The 12,104-nt window shown below is 41.2% G+C and overlaps 1 protein-coding gene across 12 annotated transcripts in view; it reads left to right on the top strand.

The window, feature by feature from the left end:
* Kidins220 (kinase D interacting substrate 220) overlaps positions 1-12,104 on the top strand; it is a 97,635-nt gene that overhangs the window by 59,104 nt on the left and 26,427 nt on the right. For all 12 annotated transcript variants that reach the window (XM_026788955.1, XM_026788953.1, XM_026788956.1 and 9 more), the window contains exon 23: positions 11,065-11,243. In XM_026788955.1, the coding sequence (XP_026644756.1) occupies positions 11,065-11,243 (179 nt within the window). The remainder of the gene's footprint in view (positions 1-11,064; positions 11,244-12,104) is intronic.

The raw sequence follows: 12,104 nt of genomic DNA, 5'->3' as shown, positions 1-12,104 counted from the left end.
TGTAGACCAGGCTGGTCTCGAACTCACAGAGATCCACCTGCCTCTGCCTCCCGAGTGCTGGGATTAAAGGCGTGCGCCACCACCGCCCGGCCTGGCAGATTTTTTAAAAACTGAAGGAGATTAACTAGGCAGATGGAACCCTTCTTGAATTTTTTCTGTTTTGTTTCTGATTTGATTTGTTATGGCTACCAGGCTTGTAGCCAGTCCAAGGATGTGAGAAAAAGTACTAAAAAACAAAAAACAAACAAAACTTAAAGTTCATTGTTTTTCAGGAAGTTGTTCATTGTTTTGTTTTCTTCTGAGACAAGGTCTCACTGGCTGGCGCGGTGTTGACCAGACTGGCCTTGAACTCACAGAGAACTGCCTGCTGGGAAATAGTTAATGAAAAGCCAGGTAGGGACACACTACTGTAGAATACCCATGTGGAAAGCTGGCAGAGATCTCTGTTGCAGGGAGTCCTACACATGAGCAAAATGCAAACTGATTAGCAACAGTCCGGTGGAGAGGATGAAGTGAGGAGAAGTGCCGGCTGTGGGTGTGTATGACAGTCCTCATTGAGAGGACAGCTGCAACAGATAGCCAAGTAGATTCTGTTACTGCTAGTCAGGTAGTAGAACAGCTAATGGAGTAATATTGAATTTGATTTATGAACTTTGGGTGCCAAAGAGACAGCTTAGTGGCTGAGAGCACCTACTGCTCTTCCAGAGTGCCTGAGCTCCTGCATTTTGGGAGTCTTATAACCATCTGTAGTGCCAGTTCCAGGAGACCCAGTGCCCCCTTCTGGCCTTTCCTGACATCAGGCACACAAGTGATACACAGATAAAATGTGCAGCCAAAACATCCATCCACATAAAAACAAATGAATAAACAAATGAATAAAATTTTAAGAAATCATAGGCTTTGAGGAGCACAGTGGGCCCTAAAGTTAAGGGAAAATAACTGGTCAAAATTCTCTGTAGGCCTCGGGTTTGTATTGGAGTTCAAACATTGTCAGCATGCCTCTCCAGCCGTTCTGCTTTCTCATTTGACCTTACACTTTCCTACCTGCTCTTTTTCTGCTCACCCTTCTCATTCTTCTGGTCTTGTGAATGTGTCTAGTGTGGGAAGCCTGTTCTACAACGTCCCCACCCATCTCAGGTTATGTTCCTTCACAGGCACTGCATGGGGTTCTGGCACCGAGGTTTGCTTCCCTCTTCTTCAGTATTCATTTCCTCTTTATGACGATAACCTCCACCAATTACAACTTCTTTACACATTGCCGAATCATTTTCACATACAAGGTACAGAGTAGGCTGGTGTGTTTCCAAAAGAGTGGGGAAATCTGATGATGCGCTTGGATTGAGGAAGGTGCAGGTTCCTGGAGGTATCAGAGATCCAGCAAAGTCTTGCCTTATCTTAAGGCTGGGACCCTCCAGATGCTCCATTGGTTCTGAATGCAGGGCACTGCTTCTTTCGTTGTTAGGAAGGTGGACCCTGTGCCAGGCTTACTGTAAGGGTGAAGCCCGTCATGGCTGATGATTACATTCTTCATCTACAATTCGGTGGCTTCTCCCTTTTGGCACGGGGCACTGAAATCACAGCAGCATTTCTGTAGCCTGTGACCAAGTTTACGTTTCTAGGCTCTTATGTTTGTGAGCCTTTGGCGAAGCTGTGGGCTGTAGACTTTTTGCACCTCACACTTTGAGAGAGTCTTTCCTAATACAAGTCTCTTCTTACAGCTAATCACCGCTGTCCCTTTAAAGTCAGGTAGGGCACAGGTTTGTAATCCCAGCACTCAGGAGGCAAAGACAGGAGGATTGCTGTGAGTTCAAGGCCAGCCTGGACTACTTAGCAAGACTGTATGACTTAGGCGACTCCATTTTGTTATGCTAATCATTTTGAGTCTATTAGGCCATCAGCAGTTATTCACAGACGTGCACTGGATGTGCCCTAAGGAAAGCACTACCTACCGGAGTGTCTGAGTTACTTTCGGGAGGTGCCATGCAGTGGGCTGGGCACTTTGCCCAGCATCCCATGCTGAGCTCTGCATAACTCCAGAGAGCAGGAGTTACAAACGCTGAGCCGCATCTGGAGTTTCTCCAGCCTGTTTGCGGACAATCTTCTGTAAATAAACAGATGAAATATCACTACTACAGTAGAGAACTAAGAAATAATCATAAATGCTCCAAAGTCTTGTTAATGTTAATAATGTTATCATGAAACAGGGACATACTAACCAAGACTCCTGGGTACAAACGGGAAAGCCAGTTTCTCTGAAATATGCTTTAGTTGTACAAAATAATTTATGTCAGGTTTACAATTTTCTTGCAGTGTGGGAAAATTATGTCATTATGCATTTTAAAGAATTCTAATTATTGAAGGTCCCATGTTTACTAGAGGACTTAAGATATATATTTTTAAATCAAATAAACTTTAAGGCAAGAAAACTAAAACAAAACAAAAAACAAAACCAGTATACAGTAAGTGTTGGCTCCTTTCCATGCTGAAGGGGAGTGGCTAATGGAAGCATCCTGCAGTACTCAGGAATTCCACAAGATGGGGCTATCTCATTGGAAACTTTATTAGCATGTCTGGCCATAAGACAAAGTGAACCCCTTTTTACTTTCCCCTTTCCATAGCAGGGGAACAATAGTGTAATGAAAGGTTGAATTTCAAGTCATTTCATTAATTCATTAGTTAATTCATTCCTGTGTGTGAGTGCCATGTAGAGGCCAAGGTAACTTTGGGTGCTTAGTTTAGTGCTCAGGTTTAGTCTGCTGTGAATTTTGCCTCCTACCTCTTAATTGAAACCATCTCATTATCCTAGATTACATTTTGGTCACCTCTGCTGCTGTCATCTGCTCACTCCCAAGCCAGCATTGTGCAATACACTAACATCAATACTGTGAGACCCTAAATAAAACAGCTCATAGAAACTAATTTATTCCAATTGAATCTGAATATGTTTGAATATTTGAAAATATTTGACTATTTTAAGCAAGTTAATTAGAATTTTTTTGAGGAATCTATGGAAGTGAAGAATTATATATAAGGATTAGAGATTTGGGTTCATTTAAGCATCTCTAGTTAGTTTTATAGCATAACAAGAAAATCCTTCAATGAGAATAGATGAAAATGTCACCAGTTTTTAAACTTCCTTTGTGATGACAATATAGTGTTGAATGTAGCATGTAGTTATTGAAGCTTGGCCATGCTTCCTGTCACTTGGGCCACGGCTTTTAATCTGACTGCTACACTCGTGCACTAGGTGTTATATAGGTTGTGGTAGAAAGTACTTGCTTGTCTAATTTTAAACAGTGAAAGAATAGACTTGTGTGTGTGAGGCAAAGGAGACGTTTTGTCCCAGAGTCTGCACATGGCTGAGACTGCTGACTGCTCTAAAGGCTGTTAGAGAGGCCTGGGGGCATGGAGCCAATAAGTGAGGGGGACAAATGTCTCATGCAATAGCCAACTGTCTTCAAAGCCTCAGACAGTTTATACTCTGAGGGTTAAGAAGAGTCACGTGAGTGAAGCATCCAATCACAAAAGCAAACTGCATGTGGTGGGCAAGCCGCACATGGCAAAACTTGTTTTTCCATAGAGGCATATACACAAATCTGATAGCCAGTTGTAATGAGTAATCTGAAGTAAACTCACTCCTATCTGCTACCTTGGAGGAGGAGCTCAAAAGCACAGTTCAAGAACAATTCCGTGTTTTTGAAGAACCTGAGGTCACCAGATTCTTGTCTTGGTTTCTTGGAGGTTTCCCATAAGCACTCAGAATTCTCCTACGACTCCATTCTTGGACTGTCTTTCTTCAGAACTCCAGTACAAAGTCAGGACGGTTTGTGAGCAGACCTGCTCTGCTGCATTCTAGAACAAGTATAATACATAGCAGAATTCTTCTAGATTAGTTTTTCCATTTTAAAAAAATGTATAAGTTTGCTGGGCATGGTGGTGCATACCTTTAATCCCAGCACTCAGGAGGCAGAGGTAGGCAGGATACTGTGAGTTCGAGGCCAGCCTGGTCCAGGTCAGTCGGGGCTACATAGAGAGACCCCACCTCACAAAACAAGTAGACGACAAACTCTAGAAGTGAAGGTCCATACCTGGAATTTAGCAGGGCAGGGCTGTGCTGGACATTTGGTTATTCAGCAGCAGCAGCTGAGGCAAAGCTGTCACTTTAAGATGGGAGAGTTGCCACACTGGAGGAAAGGGCTGAGGAAAAAGCATTTTGGAGCTACTTTCACATAGGCAGGCTACAGAAGAGGTGCGTTCCTCTTAGAAGTGGTACCTGCACGTGTGTCACACACTTAAAAGACTAAGGAAGTGGCATCGGCCTTTGCTAGGTGATAAGATAATCAGGCATTGCACTCCTCTGCAATGAAGTGTATATCACGTGTCACCTGGGAAGCAATCAGGTTGTTTTACCTTAGTAAATGTTCTGTGCTGGTTGTCTTATACTGGCTGCAGTGTTCATAGTAAGAAGCGGTATTTGAGGGGCTGGAGAGAAGGATGGCTCAGTGGCTAAGAGCATTTGCTCCTCTTGCAGAGGACCTGGGTTTGGTTCCCAACATGGTGGTTCACAGCCACCCATGATTCCAATTCCAGGAGATCCGATGACCTCTTCTGACATTGTACACCAAGTTTGCATGTAATGCACATATATATGGGCAGGCAAAACATTCATACACATAAAAAATTAAATAAAAATAATTTTAAAAAGCCGGGCGGTGGTAGCGCACGCCTTTAATCTCAGCACTTGGGAGGCAGAGGCAGGAGGATCTCTGTGAGTTCGAGGCCAGCCTGGTCTACAACAGCTAGTTCCAGGACAGGAACCAAAAAGCTACAGAGAAACCCTGTCTCGAAAAATCAAAAAAAAAAATAATTTAAAAGGCACAGTATTTGGTTGGAATAGTAAATCATTTCTATTGCACCAATTGAACATATATATCAATTATGATAATGTAAAAATATCCTTTCCTCCTTTTCTTATGTTCATATATATGTAATGATATAATATACATATGAATGACTTATATGAAAAATTTCTCAAGTAGTTCTATTAAAGATAATTGCTCATTGGTGAGAAATCATTATTTTTGATTTTGGGTTTCACTTATATTTTTTTGGAGGTGAATTTCTAAAGACACGTTCAATAGTTCAGGCTAGGAGCAGAGTGAGGTAACATAGGCTTCATTTGCTTACCTGGCCACCTTATGTCAATTATGTTTTATTAAAAACTTTAGTTATAGGAAAGAAATTGATGTAATTATTTTGGTGGTCATGCTTACTAACTTCATTGTAATTGCCACTTTATAGTACTTCATAATTTCCCAGAAATTTTACAGTTAGATAGGACGAGTTGTAGTGGCTTCATCTTTCAGATGTGAACACAGGTTCTGGCAGGTTGACCTGTCCCACATCACTAGCAAGAAGGGGATGTGAGTTTAAGAATTCAGGGTCAGAAGCCTCTAGAGAACACACCATGTCCTAAAGTTGGCTGTACTGCTGCCTAACCTCAAATAATGTCAGGAGCTGAAGTGTAGTCATGGTTTCTGAAGAAGAGTGTAAACTTAATTATTCATACTGGTAGAGGTGGGAAATTAAGTGGTTAGGATAAATCTCACATGGTTACATTTGTTGAATTTATGATATAATAAAGAGTACATCAGAAGAACTTTTTTTTTCAGAAAAGAATATTGACAAACTTTACTCAATGTTAAAAGTGGCACATTACCACCACCCTTACAGAAGTAATAAAGACTGTAAAGTGAAAATTCAATTGATGACTTAAAATCTTTCTTTTTTAGACATATATTTTATTTATTCTTTGATAATTTCATGCCTACAACTTTTATCATTTTCATATCCCAATCCCTTTTCAACTCCTCTCAGATATCTCCCGTTTCCTCTCCCAACTTCAGGTTGTTAGTTTTTAATCATTGAGTCAAATTAGTGCTACCTTTTTGTGTACATGGTTGTGGGTCTGTCCACTCGAACATGGTCAGTTAGAGAACATATCCGTAATGAAAACTGACTTTTCCTCCCTAGGTACCTTTTCTTGAGAAAACAGACAGACAAACAAACAAAACTTAAAACTATTGACAAAGGTACTCCTTAAGTATAGTAAAGGTTCTGAACACCTTTACCCCTAAGTCAGAATTAAAACAATAATGCCTACTCCTATGGAGAGAGTTTTTTTGTTCCTCCAAAATTCACATATTGTAGCCCAAAGCTGGTATTTGGAATTAGACATTTGAGACATTGAGAGGTAAATACAGTTAGATAAGGCAGTTCGTGTAGAGTTCTTCTCATTGGGTTAGTGCCCTTGCAAGAGGAGACTAGAGAGCCACTGTTTCCTTGTGAGAACAGAACAAAGCGTCTCTCCAAGACTGTTCTCTGCAAACCAAGAAGAAGGCCTGTGCTCCTAAACTCCTCATCTGGTACCTGTGTACCCCTAAACTCCCCATCTGGTACCTATGTACCCCTAAATTCCACATCTGGTACCTGTGTACCCCAAAATTCCCCATCTGGCTCCTGTGAATCCCTAAACTCCTCATCTGGTACCCATGTACCCCTAAATTCCCCATCTGGCTCCTGTGAATCCCTAAACTCCCCACCTGGCACCTTTGTACCCCTAAACTTTCCATCTGGCACCTGTGGATCCCCAGACTCCCCATCTGGCATCTGATCTCACCATCTTTGAGGTGTAGAACTATGTTATGTTAATGTTTGCTGTTCAAGCCTCTCTGTTCGAGGCATTTGGTTCTAACTGCTCAAGCTAAGATGTTCTCTCTCTCTCTCTCTCCCTCCCTCCCTCCCTCCCTCCTCCCTCTCTCTCTGCCCCTCTCCCTCTCTCCCTCTCCCTCTCTCCTCCTCCCGCCCCCCCCCCCTCATGCAACATTCTAGCCAGGGTGACTAGACAAGAAAAATAGAAGGACCCAAGAAGTCATATAGGAATTAATAAAACTATCTCTAATTGCACTAATTATCTCTAATTACTATGATCCTGTATAGGGAGTATCCCGAAGAATCTACAGGAGAGCTTCTAGAGCTAATAAATCTAGCAGTTTGCAGAATGTAGATTGACACAAAGATCACTTGTGTTTCTGTCCTCAATCTGTGGATAATCTGAAAGGAAATTAAGTGTTTGATTTAACCAAGCCAGTTAAAGACATGTTCATTGAAAACCACAACACTGCTAAAAGAAATGAAGGAAGGTAAAATAAGTGGGAGGACTCAGTGTGCGCAAACCGGAAGTTAAGTAACTAGGATAGTGGGGCTGCCTAAGGTTCCTTTCGGAGCTGATGCAAAAGTCTTTCCAAATCCCTGTAACCTTCATTTGCAGAGCACAGCAATCTTGAAGAAGAGTGGAGTCCAAAGGCCCATACTTTTCCGACTTTAAAACTCACAGCACAGCACCGGTGCCAATAGAATAGCAGTGACACAGAGAGCTCACTGGGCAGCGGGAGGAGGGGGGTAAGCCCAGACAACTGAGGCTGGCGAGGTGTGGGCGAGTAGAGAACGTACGTCCTCTCAACAAATAGCTCTTAGACAGTAGGTTCCCATGTGCTGGAAAAGAGCTGGCCTGGACCCTTTCCTCACACCACGCATGAAAAGTAACTCAATATGTTCTGCCTAGTCTTTCTCAAGCACAAAATTGTGTTATCAGAAGGGGTAAAACTTAACTTTTATTCAAAAAGGATAGAGTTCTTTGGGAATAATGTGTGTGTGTGTGTGCGCACATTTTCTTTTGCTTGACAAGTATTTATCAAGCAACTGAGCTATGACAGTATTCTATGCTAGGCACTAGAGATATACTAGTGATTAAAACAAAACTTGCTCTCAGCTTCGATGGAAGTGACAGTCTGTGCGGGCGAGGCGGGGAGTAAGAAGTTTCAGAAGATAATTCCACTAAGAGGTGCCCACGTGATGTGTACATGTGACATGAAGGAAAGAATAAGGGCTGTCTCATGCTGAAGATGAGGGATGACTGAGAGATCAATGGGTGAAGACAGGATGGAGGAGCGACTAGGATTTTGGTTGTTGTTCCACAGAAAATAGCTGTCATAAAAATGAGGTTTGTGAGACCGGAGAGATGGCTCAGCATTTAAGGACACTTGCTGATCTTCAGAGGACTGAGTGTGGTCCCTAGTACCTGTGTGGCAGTTCACAAACTTCTCTTACTCTAGTTCTAGGAAATCCAAAGCTTCTGGCCTCCATGAGTTTCATATAGCCACATCAGGCACACATACCTATATATAACTTAAAATTATTTTAAAAATGAATTGTGTTGTGGTATCTTTTGTTGTTGACTCTAGCAATACAGTTATTGTTTTTCCCTTCATTGCTAGTGATTGAACCTGGGGCCATGTGGATGCTAAGGAAACACCCTTCCACTAAGACGCACCCCAACACCAACTATCCTGGTTTTGGCTGTGTGTTAATATGATGGTCTTCTGGAAGTTAGATCTGTCTCCAGTGTAATACAGTTCCAAGGCAGGCAAGAGTTTGGAAAGACTATTAGGTTGCCTGGCTTGCACAAGACATGGGTCTGATCATTGTTGAGTGAGAATTGGGGATAGTAAATCTTAATTTAAATCCCTTATTAAATAATTACATTATTAGATAGTTTCAGAAAAAATATGGTATCTTCTTTGTAAGTTTTATATTCTAGATCTGCTTATACTTTAAGATAGAAAATTTTCCATATAGTTTTGGACCTTTGAATGGAAGTGACATGAAAGGCTTATGTAATTTCTGCCAAGTAATTAATATGTATCTTCTATAAAGTAGTGTCATTTATAATCAAAATGCTTTAACTTACATGGGTGTTGGCATTAACAAGTGCTGTTCCATTAGTGGCATCAAAAGAAACTACATTTAAACTTCCTGGGAGCTCGTTGATGCCTGAGATTATAAAAATGCTTTCTGTGGGCCATTTAACTGCTGGCAACTTTAGTTCACATGATTCATAGTGCTGAAAATTTAAATTCACTCTTAATTGAAAAGTGAAGTTATTTAAATTCTTTAAATGCTAACCTTTGGAAAAAATATCTGAAAAATAAAGGCCCATATGATTTTGATGGCCCACTGCCAAAAGATTATCATTTACATAAACGTCTCTTTTAACAGAAGGGCTTAATGCATTGAGCTCAAAAGGTTAGAACAGAGACTTCAATCTGGAAAGCAGCAGTAGCCGTTTGGCTTGTGAACAGCAGCATTGTTCACCACGCTGAGAACACTGTTCGCATTCAGGCTGAAAGCAGCGCTGGCATTAGGATTCAGTTAATTTGTTTCATGTGACTTGTCAGCTGTGTGTTTTTATCTAAATCTTCCTGGCCTCTCTTCTTTTTTGTGTGTAAAACTCTTAGAATAAATGAACTACCTTTTTAACTCTTTCATTTCTGATATTTTTCCACCTTTGCAAATGATACCATCATTTTCTAGGTTTTTATTACATGTTAAATGTATTCAATAATCAGTTTGAGTGCAGTTTTACTTTATTAAAAGTAACTCCACCTTAGGGAGCTTTCTGTTTTGTCCATGTGTGAGTGTGTAGCAGTACTTTGTGAAATCCACAAGACAAAATTGCTTGCCTTGTCTTCTCACCAGAGCCCTGTTCTTTCCTCATTTGCTAATTTTGTTCTCTGGATTTTCCCTCGAATGGCTTTTAATATCTGGCTACCAGCCAAGTACTGGGTCTTAGCAATAAAGTGCTGATCCCATAGAAAAGATGCAGCTGTTGCTAATCTTAGAGTAGGGTTCCGTCTCACTTGGGAGGATCAGAAAATGTCCTCTCCCCTAAAGTGGAGCCTCGTGCAACCCAGGAGCACATACTCTTGAGTAATTGGCAAGTGCTTTGAAGAGAGTGAGCGCCAGGAGCATAAGTAAACCCCTGTGCTGAAGCTGTCCAATTTCATGTTTGGAATTTCTGTGTATCCATGAAATTGTTCCCACTGTCAGAAAGGTGAATACGCCGGTCACCTAGTCAGGCCTCTTCCTGGTTCTTTGTAATCCTAAGCTTCACAGGGACTGGGATTGGCTCTTTTACATTGACTGTCCGGACTCTTTATTTATTATGAGATTTGTATGTCAATATAGTTCATCCCTTTTTATTGCTGTGCTGTATTCTATGGTGTGGACCTTCCTCTACTTCTGTGCCCACTCACCAGTTAGTGGACACCGTGGTTACTGCTAGTTTTCTTGTCTAACTGTTTGAACATCTCCGTTCCTTTATCTTTGGTACATCTTCTTATGCACCTCACATCTGCTTACTACATGACATTTAGCTGGGAGGTGTACCATGCAGAATTTGAACATTTGGCCATTTTTCTTCTTTCAAGACAATTTCTTATTGATCATTATAGTAGTATCTATTAACGGTTTTTAACAACTAAAATTCACTTACTTTTACATTTGAGAATTTCTGCTTATCCAGAATTGTTGATTGTTTAATTTAATTATGAAAAAATATAAGAGTTCATTATCAGTTACTATATTTAATCAGCTAAGCCTTATTCTTTCTAGACTACCTTCTGTGTTTTTTTATTTTATCTATGTTTATACAATAAGCATACATTGCTTTCACAATAGAAAATAATTTTTTATAGAGAAGAAAATAACCTGTGCTAACACTTTTCTGGTTTGTGTGATTTATTTTAAAAGGTCCCCCCCCACGAAAGAAGAGCTATGGTGTCACATTGAAGAGCCCAAGCCTCAGGACCAGCCTCTCCCCTGCTGTGTGACACGGGTGGCTGTTAGCTCCCACCTGTGCATTTGTCCCCATCACAGTCAGTGAGAGGGAGCAGCTGACTGTAGGGCAGCTGGTGTACATTGTCCCTTTCCTACTTGTCTCTGCTCCACACCCTGCTCCTGTTCTGACCTTCTTCACTGTCACCTAGCTCATTTTGGAACTATATTATTATTTTTTTCTCCTTTAGCTTTATCATCTAAGGTATTTTTTAAATGAGAACACGGTGTGTCTGACATGTTCCTGTGGACAGAAGCAGCAAGTTTAAGGATGCAGAGTCTAACTCTGGTAGCAACATTAATGGACTTTCCATTTCTTTCTTTTTGAAGAATATCGAAGAATATTCCAACAACTAAAGATGTTGAGCCACTGCTTGAAATTGATGGAGATATAAGAAATTTTGAAGTGTTTCTGTCTTCAAGGACCCCAGTTCTTGTGGCTCGCGATGTAAAGACTTTTTTGCCTTGCACCGTCAACCTGGATCCCAAACTACGGGAGATCATTGCAGGTAGGTTGTTGGGATGCAATTTATTTTTCACTGATGTCCTCAAAACTTTTCATGTTTCTTTTCTTTCTTTCCTTTTTTGTTTGTTGGTTTTGTTTTTATTTTTGAGGCGAGGTCTCACTATGGAGCCCCAGTTGAATTGAGTCTTTGCAATTCTCCTGCCTAGGCCTGTGAAGTTCTGGGGCTGCAGGACTGTGCCACCATGCATGGCAGATTTCCTGTTCTACCTTAGCTGGCTAATTTTATCTTTTTCATGAAAAAGTAAGAAATTTGAACCAAGATGGTGTAAGGACAGGGAGTGCGGACACCTTGGAGTGTTAAGATGTCAGCTGTTTGATCCTATGCCCCCCCTTGCACCAAACTCTCCCTCTGGGATGCGAGCTCTCCGTTCTTTTTCACATACAGTCAGGACTTCCACTTCAGGTGCCACACGTGGTAATTGTCCCTTCATCTGCCTCTGTTCTTAATAGGGACCTCTGTATAGAGCAGAAAACAAAATCTTTACCTTCACTTTAGGTTTTTCAACCTAATTTATATAAACTGGGACTTAAAAATATTAAGGGTTAATTTATTTTATGGCACTGCTGGAGTTTGAACCCAAGGCCTTGTGTGCATAAGCAAGCACCGTGTCACTGAATATGTCCTTACCCCCTTTTTACTTTTATCTTGAGGTAGGAGCTCACTAAATTGCCCAAACTGGCCCTAAACTTTTTACCTTCCTCCTTATAGCCTCCCGAACGCAGATCTACAGCCCATACTGCAGATCCGGTGTGCATTCTGACTTTAGAACCCACACTGCATATCCGGTGTGCATTCTGGCTTTAGAACCCACACTGCATATCCGGTGTGCATTCTGGCTTTAGA

The sequence above is a fragment of the Microtus ochrogaster genome, unplaced genomic scaffold (genome assembly GCF_000317375.1).
Source record: "Microtus ochrogaster isolate Prairie Vole_2 unplaced genomic scaffold, MicOch1.0 UNK10, whole genome shotgun sequence".
NCBI lineage: Eukaryota > Metazoa > Chordata > Mammalia > Rodentia > Cricetidae > Microtus > Microtus ochrogaster.
Note: the sequence above shows the minus strand (reverse complement) of the source record. Positions and strands in the feature narration are given on the sequence as shown.